The following is a 20,101-nucleotide window of genomic DNA, read 5'->3' as shown; positions in this document are numbered from 1 at the left end:
CGTAGCATCAATAAGGCGCCCCTTGGATGCTGGGCCCAGAGACAGATAGCCTCACCCTAGCTACGCCACTGCTAATATATCAAAAGTATTTCTTGAAAATTTCATGATGATCCGTTAAGTAATTAAGGCGTGAAAGCGTAACATTTATAAATTTTTTCCTTGTTTAATTTTATTATTTGAAATCCTTCAGGATTTACGGGTTTTGGGTCATCTTTCACAAAAATTTTTCAGTCATTAAGAAAATATGCGTAGCAGTTTTACTAGATTTCATGGCGATACACTCCACGTAAATACAAAATATCCGCGGTCTATAGGTATAGAAGGGCAGTATTTACTGAAATTTTACGCAGAGTGTATTTTTAAAATTCACGCGAAGTTGAAACTTATTTAAGGACATTAACGCGAGCGAAGCCGTGGGTAAAAGCTAGTAAAACTATAAAACATGAAGCCACATTAAATTAACTGGAAAACAAAGGGCCCACCAGCGGCCGAGCGGTAACGTCGCTGAACACTGGTAGTTCGGTCCGAGGTTCGAATCCCGCGAACGGGCTGGCTGCATGGGTGTTTTCGTGGTTTTCCCCATGTGTAACGTGTATACGAGCCAGTTTCCCTTAAAAAGTCCTCCACGAAGGCATCCCTCCCTTAATGCAGATAGCCCTCGAGTGCTTTGTCGTAATTTAATAAGCCAAACGAAGTCTGAGAAAAACTAATCATTATTAATAGGAAGAGTTATAGGTATTTTTTCCTCTTTAAAGCGGTCTTTAATGGTATAATCGGAAGCCCGCCCGCCTAGAAATCATGAGGTTAGGAGTTCGAAACTCGGCGAGGGCAACATATATTTTCCCTGCCTACTGGCGCCTGAAGTAAAATGTGGTAGCCTATAATATGTCACTATCAGGATTTAGCAACTGATCCTTACCTTCCTTGTCGCCCTAGAAGTGGGGGAGAATGCAAGGAATTTTCTCCTTTATTACCGCAATGGAAAATTTGGCTAGGGTATTGCACCTTTTTCATATTCTGGCTAGGCAGAAGAGTACCAGGGGGAGCAGAACAGCCAGGCCACTGATTAAGAGGAGAGGCCTCCGAAGAACCTTAAGTTTTTAAGTATATATTAAAAAAAAATGAAGCTAAAATGTGGTCTGTATTGGGAGAATCAATCCCTAACTCATAATTGGCACTAAAGATATCTTTGGGACGGTGTATGTTTCAGTTGCTCCATGCTAGAGAAGCTTTTTGAAGTTGAAGTGGATTAAAAGCTATCTTCGATCAACAAGGTGCCAAGATTTAATGGCTTGTCAGTCTTTTTGCATTGAACATACGGTAGCTAAACATGTTAATGAATTTTTGACAAAACTATAAACAAACTTTCGTAAGTCAAAATTCACTAAAAACAGTTATAGCTTTTTTATTTTTAGAAAAGTTAACAATGTTTTTTAAATCATCAAAAATAGCTGATTAATAAGCATTTTTAAATATAAATTTGTTTTCTAAATGTAATTTTTCCCCTTAATCTTAAGTCTTGCTTTTCAAATCAATTCAAATATTTAATTTTAATTAAATAAATGTTAATTTTATATTTGTGTTGACATTTTGTATGGTGATCATTCTGATATAGGGTGACCAAGTGAGATTTCCATCCTGAGCATCGATAATTAAGTCTGGCACTGCAGATAGAATTTTGCATATTTGCCCTATTTCTTACTTTGACAAATGTAATGATTTTACAAAATTACATGTTCTATTTGTACAACTTTTCCATCCTTAGATCAGTCAATATACTAAGCATAAAACCTATTTCAAACATTCTGCGTGTGTGTATTTATGTTTTATTTAAGCTAATAGAAAATATTTAATAATGGAAATTTCCTTCATCCAGAGTCAGTTTACAATCCATAAAAGATAATAAGATTAATACCAGTAATAATGTAAATAATGAGTAAAATGCATAATATATTTTAATAAATGAAGCTGGAAATTGCAGATGTGTGAATCTTGAAATAAATACTGATAACAAAAAAAAAAAAAAAAAAAAAAAAAACAGATTAGAAATTTGTGCTTATTTTAAAAGTGAATAATACAGGCAAAGTTAAAATAAAAATAAACATTATCAATGAAGAGTAACATTACTTATACTACATTAAGGGGCAGCAAATGTGTATATGTAAATGTGTGCATTAGTGGTATTTATGACTTTACACTGAAATTCTGATTCCCCCATGAGGGGGGAGGGATCAGAATTTTTTTAATAGGTAAAGAAGCTAATGGGATAAATGAAACTAAGGGAATTATTGATATGTTGTCCTCTATTAAAGACATATGTGTTATTTTGTTCCATTGGCTAATTCATTTTCACATTGGACTTGTAATTGAATTTTAAATTAAGAATGAATCTGTGTGCTTTTTCAGGGAAGGGAAGTTATGCTTTATAAAATTATAAGTATGCAATATTTACAATTAAACAGAAAATGAAGGTGCATGAAAAAATTACAAGAAAAAAAAGGAATTTTAAATTTTTTGACAGGATGAAATTTAAAATGCTTATCAGTCATGGTTAATAAAACTTAGCTGAATATTAAATATATGTATCAAATTTATTGAGAATAAAAATTGAAGCTAACATAATGATAATAATAAATTAAAAAATTTATTTACATGCATACAATTTTATGTTAAATATACAGAAAATTTTCATACGAGAATACAAGAATAAAGAATTGTTTTATTAAAGAGTCTTGAAATAACTGTAGCTTTTTCTTTCACTTTTAAATTCAATAACTCTTAAAATTATAGTGATATTTATAAAAGCATAATAAAAATAATTTGATTAAACATTCCTTTTACATATTAGGCCAACTAATATTACATATTACAGCTCATGAAATGTTTCTGGTATGGAAAAAAGGATCCTTCTAAAAAATTTTCTTTACATATATATAACTAAAAATGTATCAGTTCATTTTTTCTATAATTATGTTTTATGAAAATATTCTTAAACTATTGAAAAGAATGAAATTTCCTTCATTTTCAAATGATTATGAGATGGATTTTAATGTAATGCTGATAAAGAAGATATTTTTAACATTAAAACAGAAAAATCTAAAATAGCTAAAACATATACACCTTGGATAAAAATTTGCGAGGAAAAAATTATAAATATTAATGAAAATAAAATTTTCATAGCACATAATTTTAGCATTTTAGTAAAAAATTATAAAAATTGCATCATTATACTTTACATACAGCCACTTTACTGAGATATTTATTTCAATATTAAATATATAAATTTCATGTTTCATTTCCTATTTATCTATTTCACTATCTTCTAATTTGACAAATTTTGTCTCAAATCTCAGATAATGCATTAATTCTAGATTCAGCAGCAATTACTTTCACAAAACATATATGAAATTAACAAGATGCTATTAATTTTGCATGAAGGCTTTCCATATAAAATTAACTTCTCAGATTTTCTACATTTATATAGTTCTATATAAAAAGAGCATCTATTTTGGAACATAATGACCAATATGAAGTAATAATACATAATTTATAATTTTAATAGTCACAGCATACTGAGATATTACATTTGGCTCATTGTAGAACCATAGCCTGCATACCCAGCAATGCAATCATTACCATCCAATGATACAATCATTTTGCTTATCATATGATAAGCTTGCTTTAAATTGATTTCATTAAAGGGTACAATAGAATACCTGCCATAGCTTTTCAGTTTATTGCCATATAACTTTATCGCACTAAGCACAGCAACTGAAAAATTGGCCACAAGATTTGTGGCTTAATTGTCTGATTTTCCGAGATTTAGGTATTAAGTTTTTATTTTGACTGACATTCCTCTTTGGAATGTCACTGGGTTTGCTTGATGCAGCCACTTGCCCTGAAGATGGTTAGCTTGGCTGTTCACAGCTTTAATGAAGCTTGCCGCAGGGTGGTGAATTCTACTGCATAACTAAGCAAATAGCTCCTTCACATTTACAAGTCTGCTGCTTCTGCACACCTAATCAGCTGGAAGGGATAAAAATTATAAACATAAATAATTACAAAATCGATTCACAATAAATTTTATATTTTAGTTAATTTATTTATTGAATAAAATAAATATGAAAGTAATTAAAAAGCAGCACTGAATTAAAATATTAGTAATACTCATAGTGTAACAACGCTGATACTGCAAATGCTAAATTAAACGAGTATTGGGACTTAGAAATGAGTGAGTGTTGCATACAAAGGTTAGCATTTTGGATGCATAAATTCATGTCACACATAGAGAAAATTATGAAAACTTCCATGCAGCCAGTCTATTTGGCAGGATACACAAGTAATAAACATGTTTAATAATGAAACATAATAAAAATATTAATAATTAATGAGGGAAAATTTATAGTTTTGTTCTTTTTATTTAAGTTAATATTTCTATTGTGAAAACTATCTAACTTAATACACTATTCACTTTCTCTTTGCCAGTACTAAACATTAATTCTGAATTATAATAAATTTTCTAACTGCTCTGTTATTCATTCACAATAGTAATGGCTTGAGTTAATTTCTTCTGCATTTATTTCATTTATAACCTCCCAAAGTTTTCAACTACATTTTATCCTATAGTTCTAATCTGAGGTAATGTGCTGCAAATATCAAGTGTTAAACTGTCATAATAATAATACTATAGACAACTGAAGTTAACAAGCACATATTGTAAAGCTTCAATCATATGCAGAAGTGATTTATATGCAAGTACAGTCAAAAGTCGTTAATCCGGACTCGTCGGGACTTCGGCGATTCCGGATTATAGATCATCAGTTTAAATCTGGTAAGATGGCATGCAGAAATTACAAAATTAAAAATATGAAACCATAATTTATGAAATAAAGAACAATTATGATCTAAAGGGTATCAAAATTTACAAAAAGAAAAAGCTTAATATTTATTTATTTACTTTATTAAACATTTATTTCAATGTAAGTTGCTTCGTTTCATGTGATAATACTTTCTCTTTAATTCTATTAAACAGACATAATTTCTCGTTTAGTTACAAAGTTCCGCTGTTCAAGTCCTATAATTGCTGTGTTGAGAATACCGACTAATTTGTCAATGGAAATGTTTTCGTTTTCAATAACCTCTGGGTCACCTTCTTCACTATCGGAAGCGAATTATAATGACGAGGAACTTGATTTAAATCATATCAAAGACGGAGTACATAGACATGAAATACTATACTTAGTAAGGAATTATAAGCCAAATAAAATAAAAACATCTGCCCTGAAGATAAGGATAGTGCTGACAGATCAACTTCCAATCCACGGCGTGAAATTGATAAACAGATTTCGGATTTCAGAACATACTTTCGCTTTGTAGATATAAATTACATATTAGTAAATATATATCGGAAATTCTATTTGACATAATCGAAAGTTCAAGCTTACTTTTATGAAATTGTTCTAAAAGTCTGCAAAAAATAATAAGCCGGATCCAATTCAAAGATTAAGGAGCAACGCAATGTGCAACATTAACTGAATCAGATAATTTTAGCTTAGCTTATACCTCCGTTACGCATTAAACGCGCATGTGCACAAACATATTCGCAGCCGTAAAGGTCTTACGCGCACTCTTAACCGCCTGTGCGCATGCGTGAACGCAACGCAGAAAGTTTGTAGCTTTGAGGTCCGGATTATGGGTGTCCGAATTAACGACTTTTGACTGTATATCTTTATCATTTGGCCAATTTGAATTCAACAAAATAATCTAATTTTCATAACTTTCTCAATTTTTATTGTCTGCAGATAATCAAAACCATTTTTAAAGAGGGACTACTGCACATTATTGTTAAGAAATATATCACATTGACACTCTTCAGCTTTATTACTTTTTAACTTTAACAAATTAATATTTAAGTACTAAAAATTAAATATAACACAGTTATAGCTCTGAAGCTATGTGACAGATGCGACGAGCGAAAGCTCTGAAGTCAGATTCCAATCAGTCTGGGTCGTATTTATTTTGCATATAAAACAATACATGTGAATTCTAGTTAAATAGAACCAATGACTAAAAAGCACTTGTTTTAAAAAATACATAATAAAAATGTATTTTTCATATTACATATCAATACAAAATAGCATATTAAAATAAAGTCGTAGCTGCCCGGATGGTATAGTGATTAGGGAAGCCTGAGTACAATACTGAGGGACCCGGGTTCGAATAACGAACAAGGCATGGATGTAAATTATCTGTCCCTTCATAGGAGGCAAAGGTGGCCTGCCTATTAGGTGCCTCCATAATAGATCACCATATCTGATTTTAGGAGTGGCCAATGCGGGCATAGGCAAGCATCCACCACTGGAAACAAAAAGTACATGTGCAAGAAATGGAGTTATTCTGATGCTAATGGTTTCATAAAATTAATTATTCTTTTCTGATAACTCGATTCATAATTATAATGTGGGGAAAAAAGAAGAAATATAGAATATCAAATCCCATTTACTTTCCTGAACCAAAGTATGAAAGTAACAGCACAGTGTATAAAAATGTTGAACAACTGCATCGTCTGTTAACAGTTATAACTGAAGTACTGTTTTGAAGAAGGGTATGGAGTTTTATGGCAATTAGCATATACTTTGATGCTTCTTATTTCATTAAAGCTAATTCTTATATATAGGCATAGTAATGTTTTGTTCATCAGTATTTTATGAATTATTGATAATTTCAAAACAACAAGTATAAATATGCAAAATAAAATAAGGAGCTGTACGACTTAAAGCTCATATAAATTGGAATACCTTATGTTGGAGCATTGCTGAACTCATACTTAAAACAGAATAAAATGATAAATGAAAATCAAAACACTACTATATATGCACTGTATGTTACTTCCTTATTAAAGCAGACAGTCTGGATATATTTAAAAGTTACAAATTTGGTGATTCAATCAGCTTATTTTGTTATGGTGTCTTTATTAAACAATAATCAAATGTCACTATATATATTCTAATATATTTTAAGAACATTAGGCTTAAATAAAAAGTTAAACTTTACCTTTCTGGATTTTGGAAAGCCTAACAGATTTCAGTTCACAAAAGTCCCATTTATTGCTATTACAGGCCACACATCGAGCAAAAGCTTTCATTGAAGGGCAGTTCAACCTGAAAAAAGAAATTAAATCACCATTTAAAATTTCATGATCAGGGTAACAATACAAAGGTTTAGCACTTGGCTTATAAATAATCCTGCTCTTTCAGAAAAATTTAATTGCCATGACAATAGATTTAGGTTGGTAACTTATTTCTGTAAAAAAATGTTATGCCCTTTCCAGGAAAAACATGAGCACACATATTTACCATATAACATATTCCTCGAAGTATAACACAATGGCTTCAAATCACATTAATTAGAAAGTTTGATTTCATTTCTACTTTAACCAGGTTGCCTTCATGGCCATATGACATACAATATATTCTTTAAAATAAAGACTAATGTAACAGATTCAAATAACAAATTTAAAAGTTTTGCCCCATAAGTGAAAACATAACTTTGTGAAATAAATCTTGCATCCAATTTAAGGCCATGAGAACTGATGTTTGACAAATACTAAAGAAAGTTTATTTATATTTTTGATGTATTAGACATGAACCTGATTTAATCAAAAAAACTTTAATATGGGGGATAGGTTGGAATAGCTTTAACTTCTTTGATAAGCTGAAGCATGTTTAGAACAAAATGTTTTAATGACAAGTAAATTTCCATCATTTGCAAATCATTATATTATTAAAAAATACATTTTAATGAGATACTAACAACTATGACATTTTATGCATAAAAAGAGTAAAAATTAAGCCAGTTATCATTTGGCTTTGTGGTGTCATCGAAGCTTTGCTTCTTCTCCCAGCATAAATTCTTTGGTGGTACACTACTATACTGTCAACAATATTGTTTTCATATTAGTTCCACAACAGTAAATTAACATGTTCCAGTTCAGAGTTTGAATCATCTGAAATGTTTTGTGCACAGTTTGAATTTAAGAAAAATCTCTTTCCTTCAGACTTATATTTTCAGCTTAATATTCTAATGATTTACTTTTTTTTGAAATCATATACTACAGCTATATCCATTTGACTTTGAAGGGAAGATTAATAATTTTTATCTTCTTATATCCTACCCATATATCTTTCTTTCTGAGTAGCTATGTGCAGAGTTAAAAAATGTATAGACATATAAAAATAATAAGGATAGCTTAATTATTTTTATTGAGAAAAATTAAATGTGCATAGCTATATATGTAAGAATACATAATTAAATTAGTCCAAATCATATTTAATGCATCTCCATATCTATTTTAATATTTTCATTTAATATGTATTTAAATGCACTAATCATTTTATCATTAGAATTCTAGTAAAAGTAAGAAAAAAGCTATAATAAATTAAATGCTGTTGTTGTTGGTATCATTTTAACTTTGCCCAGTTTGTCTTCATGGCAATAGAAATATTTATAACATATATAATACCTAAAAAAGGAACATTTTGTTATGTTAATAATAATAATTTGCTGCATTTTTTAACTCCCCAAACCCCATAAACGTTTTGCGAAAATATAAAAAACTTTATTTTCTTTTACCGTAATGTTCGAAAAATAAACCCCATAAACGTTTTGCGAAAATATGAACTAATAATGATTTGCGACTTTCAAACTTTATTTTCTCTTACCGTAATGTTCGAAAATTAAACAGAAAATTTCCCTTTTCCTCCTTCAGGAAAATTCCCTGTGTGGGTTGCAACAATTATCAGGGTTACCATATTCTGGCGCACGTACGCTCACTTCCGATGTAAACAAATCTGCAATTTCGCCAAGTGCCGGTTATGGAAACATCCCCGTAGAATCAATACATAAAATCCTGGAGCAACCTTTAATCATCATATCTTTCTGCTGTTTAGTCTGCAATCCTAATGCAAAAGACTCATTTGTAGAAGAAAGTTCATCAAGCCCTTTTGGACCATACAATGTTGGCTTTCCTTGTGGTTTATAAATAAGTACTGGATCATATGATTCTTGCCGGAGTTTTTCAACTATTGTGGCAACTGAAAGTGAATCATCACCAGGAAAGGAACTTACTAACCGCTTTTTGTAAGTGTTTATCACTCTTCGTGTTACAAACGCATCTTTATCATATATGCCCTCCCTATTATCCCGCAGTCCACTTCCATCTCTGATCAATTCTTGAATTTGATCCGTGGATACACCTAACTGTGCATAAGCTTTAATTTTGTTACGGCAACTCTGACTAAGTTGGTGGAACCTGCTATTTTCAAAAGACAATTCATGATTATGATTCGAATAAAATATGGCTGTGACAAGGTGCGATTCTTCACAAACTAAAATTTTTGATGGACACTTAAAGTTGGAAGGTAAAGTATCTTTTACATTTTTTCTACTGGAAACAGGAACTTTCTTTTTATGCATTACATTAAATTGACAACAGTAATAATGAAAAGTTTTATCATTCCTACATCTACTTCCAGCAGACTTTTTATAAGAACTGAATGTCTGCTTACTATGCGATTCTCCAGAATTGAAATTCTCCTATTGATGAAAATGTAAGTTCTTGCATAGCCATCTCATAATCATGATATTCAGCCAAATGTTTATTACATTCATTATCAGAACAAAATATTTCCTTACAATCAGGAATAACACATGGCTTAGAATTATTAGATGTAGGATTTTTAATACTACAGATCTTTTTATGATGAAAAAGGTTACTGCGGCTTTTACAATCTCTCTCACACCGGTCACAAATATATGCCTTTGGAATACATTCAGCTGATGGTGCTTTGCAACATTTTTTATGATTGGAAAATGATTGTCTAGTGGAGTACGACTTCATGCAAACTTCACACACTCTGGGATATTTCATTTCTACAATACCTTTACAGTTACGTTTATGATTAGATAAGGACTGTTTAGAAGAAAAAGGTTTCTTACATTTAGGGCAAATCTTAGATTTTCCATTAGAAGCACAATTTTCTTTATCATAATTACTCACGAGTTCAATTTTATTGTTATTTTCAGATTTATTTGGACTCTTAGCACCCCTAAACTTAAAGTTTGAACATTCATTATCATCTTCAAAAAGTGAAATCGATGAAATGGTTGAAAAACAGCCGAGAGATCGAAGATCAACAACTGTAAGATCTGATGAGATGAAAGAAGCCGAGTCTGAAACAGAACTAGAATAGGTGAGAACCTGAAAAGCAGAAGATTCAGAATTGAGCACAGAAGCAACAGAAAACTGAGGAACAGATGCAATGGCATCAACATTATTTGGACCAATGTTAACAGCACTTTCAAGAAATGGAAAATCTGATAAAGCAGATGAAATGGAATTAATTGCAAGCTCAGAAGCAACTGTAACAGGATACAAAGAACCAGAAAGCTGAGAAACAGATACACTTGGATCAGCAGAAAAATGAGAAACAGATGGAGTACTGGAATTCTGAGAAACTGGTGCAGTGATGTCAAGAATACTTGAAACAGTGTCGGCTATAGGCTCAAGAACTGGAAAATCCGATAACAAGAAACCACTGGGATGATTATCCAAAGACGTGTTGGTAGAACCATATTTTAAAACATCTGAATAAAGAGGTTTAGAAAGAACATCAGGAGAATCCAACAATACTGAAATACTGGGATGGTTATCCAAATCAGTCAAAACACCTGGTAATGCTAAAGCATTAGGGCGACTATCCAATGTAGTACAGACATGTGAAAGTTTCAAAACACTTGAATAAAGTGGTTTTGAAGGAACACTTGAAGGAGCACACAAAACTGAAACACTAGAATCTGATAAGCCTAAAGTATCAGGATGACTATCCAAAGTGCTGCAAACAGAAGAAACCCGTTTCAAAACACTTGAATAAAGAGGTTTAGAGTGAGTACTTGAAGTATCTAAAATGACAGAAGCACGAGGATAATTATCCAAAATCGTGATAGGTACAGAAGGATGTTTTCCTGAAACAGTGGATAAAGCTGGAAACTCAATAGCAGATACAGAGGAAAAAGATGTAGCACTTACCTTTGGAAGGGATTTCACACTCAAAACGCTCTTTATGTCCTTCACAAAAATTCTCCCAAGCTGAGCATTACCCTTACGGTTCAGATGCAATCCGTCTCTTGACAGACAAGTACTCCAATAGTACTCACCAGATCTGCAAAAAGAAAAAGCTTCTCGGCCTTTGAATGCTTCGAAAAGATTAGTGTTTATCCGAGCTAATTTTCTGTTCAGCTTCTTTAAACTGTACGGGTTGAAACCATTCTCGAATAAATTTCGTTCACGCGGGAGGACACCTGAAAAGAGAATGATCTTCGGGTTTAAACGCTCAATAACCTTATACAGACAATCATATTTATGATGAATATCATCCAAAGTGTCACAAGAGTTATTGGTACCAAAGTGAACCAAAACTAACTCAAATTGATTGTCTATCAAGGTTATCTTGCGTGTCAACCTTTTAATCGTAGCACCCGGAAAACAATGAAAATGAACTTCATAATCCAGTAAATTCAGCAATAAATATTCTTTTAAATATTTTATCTAAATATCGAAATTTAAATATCGAATCTCCGATTATAAGAATTTTCATTTTTCCTGTTTGCTTAGACAAAGACATAATAAAAATAATACAAATAACAAAATCAAATTAAGAATTAGCACGTGCAGAAAAAACACTCACCGACGAAAATGGCGGAATACGATTTCTATTTTTACTAGATTTACGTATTTGGCGCCAGGTCCAGTTTGGCGTGAAAAAGATAACCCTCCAACCAATCACAGCAAAGTACATTTTTCCGTAAACATTTGGCGTTTGGCTGTACATAATTGTTCAAACTCCAGTGGAGGAAACTGCGTACCCTCCCTCCTTCTATTCTAACCTCCTTGGAAACTAGCATCTGAGGGGCTAGACGCTTGTACCGTCCAACCATGGAGGTAGGAAGTAAGACCTACCTCCTCCATGCGTCCAACGTCCTACTTGTAGACACTTCCGTCTGGACCATCTGAAAAAGCGGCGACCGTCGCCTGGAATGTTGTGAATTATCCCCCTACCTCGAATATTTTCCTGTTAATATTGTTGTACTTTTAAAGTGTTTTCATCTCTTTTGTATGTAATTTGGAGCAATGAATGAACAAATTAAGTTTTATGAGTGCTAAAGTGAGAAATTATGTTACTCCGAAAGAAACAAACTTATTTTCATGACATGTTGTCCTGAAAATCATGCCAATTTATATCGCACTAAATGTATCTTCTGTTCAAAATGTATTAGTGTTTTATATTATATGTGTATACTCAAACTGCTTTGCTTAATCTAAACATTCCAGGTTCAGTCCTGAAATTGTAACATCTCCCAGAATGCTATGAAATAGTGATAAATTCTTGATTATATTCAGAGACCCTGCCAGTTTTCCGAATATATTTGAGTACAGCTTGTATTGGAAGTTGCAATGCAGAGTAAAAAGCCTCCTAAACGAGCTCATGCCTACTCACCCAACAGAAAATCCCCAAAAGTCATTTACACAAAAGCCTCAATGAAACCAACATTTCCTTCTTAATGCAGGATAAGATATAATCATAATGTGAGGTATGTAATAAATTATTTCCCGACACATCTAGTTTTGAAATGCATATGCTTATTCACATAAGAGAGAAACAAGCATGTATGTATTGATGCATTAATGGAACCTCGTGTATGCAGTATACAGAGTCATTTAGACAGTATGGTTCTTTAAACAAGTATCTGCATAAACATACAGGAGAAAAAAACTCCTATGCAAGATTTCATTTGGATGAAAGAGCACCTGAAACATGAAGAGGATTATTCACTCAGAAAAGAAACCTTTTGTGTGTGATATATGTAATAAGTCATTTGTTTACAAACTTAGTTTCAACAACCATATAACAATTCACACAAGAGAGAAACCTCATGTGTGTGAGATATGTAACAAATCATTTAGACGAAAAAGTGGTTTAAAGGACCATATACTTATTCATTCAGGAGAGAAACCTCATGTGTGTGAAGTATGTAACAAGTCATTTACTCAAAAAGGTAATTTAAAAACACATATACTTATTCACACTGGAGAGAAATCTTATTTGTGTGAGGTATGTAGCAAGTCATTTGCTCATAAACGTGATTTAAAAAAACATATACTTATTCACACTCGAGAGAAACCTCATGTGTGCGAGATATGTAACAAGTCATTTACACGAAAAGATCGTTTAGAGGAACATATACTTATTCACACTGGAGAGAAACCTCATGTGTGTGAGATATGTAATAAATCATTTAGACGAAAAAGTGGTTTAAAGGACCATATTCTTATTCACTCAGGAGAGAAACCTCATGTGTGTGAGGTATGTAACAAGTCATTTACTCTAAAAAGTAATTTAAAGACACATATACTGATTCACACTGGAGAGAAATCTCATTTGTGTGAGGTATGTAGCAAGTCATTTGCTCATAAACGTGATTTAAAAAAACATATACTTATTCACACTGGAGAGAAACCTCATGTGTGTGAAATATGTAACAAGTCATTTACACGAAAAGATCGTTTAGAGGAACATATACCTATTCACACTGGAGAGAAACCTCATGTGTGTGAGGTATGTAACAAGTCATTTACTCAAAGAGGTAATTTAAAAACACATACACTTATTCACACTGGAGAGAAATCTCATTTGTGTGAGGTATGTAGTAAGTCATTTGCTCATAAACGTGATTTAAAAAAACATATACTTATTCATACTGGAGAGAAACCTCATGTGTGTGAAATATGTAATAAGTCATTTGCTTACAAACATAGTTTAAATAACCATATGCTTAATCACACAGGAAAGAAATTTATTCAATCAGGAGAGAAACCTGATGTGTGCGAGGTATGTAATAAGTCATTTACTCAAAAACGTCATTTAAAGGAACATATACTTATTCACACAAGAGAGAAACCTCATGTGTGTGAAGTATGCAACCAATCATTTACTCTAAAAGGTTATTTTAGAAAACATTTACTTATTCACACTGGAGAGAAACCTCATATATGTGGGATATGTCACAAGTCATTTGCTCGTAAAGGTGATTTAAAAAATCATATACTTATTCACGCAGGAAAGAAACTTCATGTGTGTGAGATATGTAATAAGTCATTTATGCAAAAAGGTCATTTAAGGGCACATATACTTATTCACTCAGGAGAGAAACCTCATGTGTGTGAGGTATGTAACAAGTCATTTACTCGAAAACATCATTTAAAGAACCATATACTTATTCACACAAGAGAAAAACCACATGTGTGTGAGCTATGTAACCAGTCATTTACTCAAAAAGGTACTTTAAAAACACATATACTTATTCACACTGGAGAGAAACCTCATGTGTGTGAGGTATGTAGCAAGTCATTTGCTCACAAAAGTGATTTGGGAAAACATATACTTATTCACACTGGAGAGAAATCTCAATCAAAAATCTAATTTAAATAAGCATATACCTATTCACACCAGGAAGAAACTCCTTGATTTACATGTGTAACATATCACTTGGGTGTTAGAAAGATTGAAAGACTCATGTCACTCAAGACACATAAAATAAGGAGACTAATGTTTTTTTGTGGAAAAGTTAGATTAATAAGAGCCTTTGCTTATTGTGAGCATTAAGGGCTTGTCCATGCTATAAAAAAGTGTCTTTTTATGGGATGTGTTTAATTTGTCATTTTGCCTAAACTCTTAATAAATCATTTAGTTGTTTCCACAAGAGAAAAACCTCATGTTTGCAACAAAAGTCACAGGTTATTTTAAGGCGCTTCTGATTTAAATCAGCATATTCGAACAAATAAAAAGTGAGACACTGATTATATTGTTCTTAATCGGGAAGTTTTATTCATGTCACATGTCTTGCATTCAGGTAATGTCATGAATTGTTTGAAAGTTGAGCATTTTCATTTTAATGGAAGTTTCATTCACTTAATCTACTGTAATCCACATTTCATTATATTTTTCTAAAAAAGTACAAACTATGAAATATGTTCTTTTGTAGTATGTTTAGTGCTGTAGAATTTAAGTGTTTCTTTCAGCCTCCTTAGCTTTTGGAACTCCCTTTTTAATTTTAAGAATACTTAGAATTTCGATTTTTGTAAGCTTATGTGTTCAGTATCGTACATTATGTGTTCAGTATCTATATTATATTAATTTTGGACTATGTTTTTGATGCCACTATGCGGCTTTTGACTGCTTCCAACGAAATTTCTAGAGGAAGTAAGGTTTTCTTTTCCATGGTACGTAAGTGCTAATGCAGTCAGCTTAATAAAAGTTGCCTTATTTTCAGTATATGCCAAATTCTGGCTACAGTGTGCATCATCAATCTTGCAGTAAGCATGCTTATTATAATCCTTCAATCAAGCACTTCCATTTTGTGTGCATTCTTTTTCCTATATTCTAAAATTCAACAGTTTTTATAAACAAATCGGGATATTTTTTGCCTTAAGATTCATTTTAAAATTCAGCCTTGTGGAATTTGTGAGCAATTTTGCCACAATTCTACGCTACAATTTCAAGAAAACAGAATTTTGTAAAGGGAATAGCAAGAAAATGCTTCTCCTCGATAGCTGAATGCTGCATGAACTGAATTCCCTTTTTTTGGGGGTGGGGCAAAAACAGATAGATGTGTACTTGAAGACGAGAAAAGTGCAAAATAATAAAGATTTAAAAATTTTTTTTAATTTTTTTAATTTGTCACATAATCTTTTATTTTACATTTCAAATTTATATTTTCAAGTATATTTCTTTTGATATATTAATAATGTTACCAGTTTATAACAAATATCTACAATTTCAGAATCTTTCTGAAATAAAGCTGTGAAAACAACGAACTTGCACCAAATAAGTTACTTTTAACTTTTCATCTGTAAAAAATCAAAAAATTGTGCTAAGGTTATTGCTTTCATATATATATATATATATATATATATATGTATAACTCGTTTCGTGCTCATGTATCCATGTAAAATATCTCGGATAGGTTTATACTTATATGTCCCTGATTATTGTCTGTTATTAAATATTCAGCTTTGACATCTGGTTCCTGTGGAATATGCTGACTTTCATGTTACCACCTTCTAATTCTTGTTCTGAAATTCTGAACAATGGTTAAATATTTCATCACCATATACATGCTGTAGGAAAGTATTAAATATGGATGTAAAAGGAGCGAAAAATTGAAATATCGTTCTGTGCAGGGCCGTTCGTAGCAGGGATGAAATACTTAAAAATATGCAGGCAGCGAAAATTGGGGGCGGCCGGACTCTCGCAATAACACGATTAATATTTTTTTAATCGCTGCAAATACTTGTCATATGCAAGTACTTAGTGAATATGAGATAAAAATTTTATTAATCATTGAGCTTTTTTTTTTTTTTTTTTTTTTATTGGGGGACGTCTGTCTGAAGAAAATGTGCGGGCAGTCTGTTACTTAGGAACATGCCTTGTGCCTGGTTGTGTGATTAGGCATCAAAATGTTTCTCAACTACAATAAGCTTTTAATCAATTTTTGCACATATCAGTGCTGTAGAAAAACCTCATGTGCATAAATATGTAAAAAGGAATTTGGAAAATACCTTTTCCGTAGATGTAAGAAACAGTTATTTACTAAATGTGTCTTTAAGAAATATTTTGTTTTTAAATTGCCAGAAGAAAACATAATTTTACCTTCAAGGACACATACTGCCTTTCTATATTGCATATAACAAAGTAGAGTCTCATAACTTATGTCATATTTCCTGCTTTGTTTTGGAAGTATTTGCACAGATCAACTTTAAGAGAAATGGGAGCCTAAATTTATTTTGAAGTTCACTGAGGGAGCATGATGAAATATTTCTTTTATAGTGCAGCATAAGAATAGAAAGAATCTGAAAATTTCGTACTTTATTGGCTCTATTGTTATTTTTAAACGAAGAGATATTCTGTATAAAAGTTATATTCAATTGACGTTTGCAAACAGAACTCCTCTAACAGAAATGAGAATTGTAATCTAGCAAAATTATGTTTTTAACAGAATATAATTTTTTCAGATCATTTGAATTTTATTTCAGGTGATTGACTGAAGTAACATTGCATCTGCTGTGCTCTTCTTGTTTTCTTTAATAAATCTTTTTTTTAAATTATTGATATAAATGTTTTTGTCATTATTTAGAGCCTTAAAAGCTATGGGGGGAATATATGTATTGAATTTAAGGAGATATATAAATACAAGAATTCTAAATTTTGTATTGTGAAGTTTTCAATTGCATATTTTAAATACTTTTTGCATATTTGGAAAGATTGTTTTGATGAAAATTAAATATTAACAAATATGTATATGAAAAGTAGGTCATGAAATCATTTTTGCCAGTGCGACTTGATACAATTTCTTAAAAATTAACTTTTCCAGAATATTTTTAGATTTACTATTTAATTTATTTTGAATACTTAGTACATCAAGCGTAGGTATAAAAATACAGAATTTTTTCAAACACCCTCTAAAGGGGACAATGAAGAAATGAGTTTGGTAGATATTTAGTGTTGCACTCTGCTGAGTCTATGATTTCTTTCTGATGTAAAACATTTTGCTGTATGCTTGGGGAGAGTAACAGCAGAAAAAATTTCCAGAAGGATTTGGAGATGAATGTAAATGTTTCATTCTCTTAATGTATCATATCATCCATATTTAATACTAAAAATTTATAGTTTCATTTGCTGAAGTATATTCTTTTTTCATGTGTTTTTTACGAAGTTATGAGAAATATTGTTAGTTTGGGAATCTTTCTAAAAATAATGCATGAAAACCAACTTCCAGCCAATGAGTGTGTTTTTCCCTTTTAGCCATTAAAATTAAAAAATGCACAAAGATGCTTTTGTTAATATGGAAGTGCCAAAATTTGTTTAAATATCTTGTCTTTTGTATTTCATAAGTAATCAGAGAGTTTAATAATAATAGATCATTGACTTCAAATAATATGTTTGCTTGTCAATTAGCTTTTCTGCAGAAATATCCCTGCCTTTAATAGTCAAAATAATGCATGTATGTGTGTCTACAAACACATAGAATGCACATTTATTCATATATAAATATGTTATCGAACATAGATGTTAAAATGTTACCTCCTTCAAACATACACAATATTTATATTTATGTATGAACTTTCACAACACTATTTAAGTATTTTATGTCATTTGACCCATAACCTAACCATAGAATTAGAAATAACTCATTGTTAATGTTAATTACATATTTCATTATTTTTATTAGTTTTTAACTGATAGAGAGTATAATATTAAACAGCTACCTTTATTGGATAATGTCTACCAGATAAATTACCTTAGTGCAAATACATAAAATCGACTTATGTACTAAATACTGAATTAGAATATGTTTTATACATAAAGCAGAAAGCTAATCACAAAATTATAATAAGTTTGAGTATTAATTATAAAATTTATTTGTCATACTGGTTATATTTACCAATTGATTCCAAGGAAATAACTATCAGGTAAATGTGTTTACGTACAGAATTATAAATGCATCTCTTAATATAAATGAATATTAGGGACGGTAAAAGTATATTCTGAGTTTGTGAAATTCTTTGACTTGTTTTTGATTTTAGCTCCAAAAAAATTGCTGCTCTACAAAGACAAAATAACGAGTCAAAGAATTGCATAAACTAGGCACTGCACACTGCTTTGACTTTATCCATGTACACATTGACCTATTTATACTTAAAACAACATCAGAGAATTGCAGAATCTTGCCATTGTGCACTCCCTTGAGTTTGTCCATGTATTTTCACTTAAAAAGTCAAAGGAACACCCAGTTCTAGGTAAAAGTATATTTACAGAACATTCAACTACTCTGGTTACCATAAATGAAGCAACAACTGTTGGCGATAAACGAAAAAACAATTTGGCAATAAATGAAATAACTTCACAATAATACAAGGGGTACCGTTCAGTCTACTTTAACCATCAGGGGTATATGTAAGTTGTAAGTTGTAATAAACATGTAAGTTGTAATAAAATATGATAGCTGCTTTAGAAAAATAATTGGTGACCTCAAAATTAACATTTCCAGATTTGGGGCTCTCTCCCTGAATTCATGTGTTCTCCTAGGTTCGAGATTTTCGTAGGTTATGTAATGCTGGTTGAAAAGGGCAAATAAAACTAACCAATCATAGATTAGCTGTACTTGTACATCAAACTTGTATAAATACCCCTTTCGATTAATTGCATCATTATCTGTTCTGCTGCATTCCTCACCCTAGCTTCTGTCTTTGATAACGTATCTTCTATGCTGTGCTAAAACGATGTCACCCCATTCACTTGTATAAAATTGTATGAGAGAAATCGTAATTGTTGTAATTAAAGAGTATATTGTTATAGATTAAAGAGTTGAAGGAAACACAAATAGAAAGAGGGCAATTTTGTTGGACAGAAGTTTAATTTTACAGCATTTGATCTAAAAATTTTAAAGCCAAGTAAGAATGTTGGTTATCTCCATAGAGAAAGTACATCATATGACGACAAGCATTTTAGAAGAATTTAACTGTTTTTCCCTGATTTGGAGCCAAGGCTGCTGTCCGAGCTTTATCCTGACTTATATGTAGCTAACACAAACAAACAAGATCATTCTTTTTCTTCTTCTTCTCTACCGAAATATAGCTCATTTCTCTAAACATTCCTGTTTTTTAAGTCTAAAAAATATAGTAATGTATAATTTAGCTTTAGTGTTTTGCAACAAGTAAGATGGTTGCCATTCATATTTCCTTAGAAGCATCTATGGAGAGAAGGCAACTTTTGGGATTAGGATCTGATCCTTCCATCTGATGTGCATCTCAGTTTGCGCATATGCTGGCACACTCTTCATGAAATCATTCTGTTTATTTACATGAAGTACCATGTGGTTTGGGAATCTGTGTCATGTGTTTGAGAATGATGCATTTGTATTAAATCTGTTTTACGTATCTGTGTATGATCGACAGTGAATACAATTGAATGAATAAATCCGTGTT

General features: G+C 31.5%; 2 protein-coding genes across 2 annotated transcripts; one reads left to right on the top strand and one right to left on the bottom strand.

Annotated features, from left to right (window-relative positions):
- Positions 1-2,622: 2,622 nt before the first annotated feature.
- On the bottom strand, positions 2,623-12,579 carry LOC118192362 (uncharacterized). Its single transcript, XM_085826311.1, has 4 exons — positions 12,555-12,579; positions 8,632-11,358; positions 7,054-7,160; positions 2,623-4,026 (listed from the first exon to the last, which is right to left on the bottom strand). The coding sequence occupies exons 1-2, from the start codon at positions 12,577-12,579 to the stop codon at positions 9,566-9,568; spliced, it is 1,818 nt and encodes a 605-aa protein (XP_085682437.1). The 3' UTR covers positions 2,623-4,026; positions 7,054-7,160; positions 8,632-9,565.
- On the top strand, positions 11,761-18,349 carry LOC146994137 (uncharacterized). Its single transcript, XM_085826875.1, has one exon. The coding sequence runs from the start codon at positions 12,873-12,875 to the stop codon at positions 14,535-14,537; it is 1,665 nt and encodes a 554-aa protein (XP_085683001.1). The 5' UTR covers positions 11,761-12,872; the 3' UTR covers positions 14,538-18,349.
- Positions 18,350-20,101: the final 1,752 nt, after the last annotated feature.

Source organism: Stegodyphus dumicola, chromosome 11 (genome assembly GCF_044657685.1).
Source record: "Stegodyphus dumicola isolate Sdum_Otavi_A_Nest chromosome 11, ASM4465768v1".
NCBI classification, from domain to species: Eukaryota; Metazoa; Arthropoda; class Arachnida; order Araneae; family Eresidae; genus Stegodyphus; species Stegodyphus dumicola.
The sequence above is the reverse complement of the archived record's forward strand: the minus strand, read 5'-3'. Positions and strand labels throughout refer to the sequence as shown.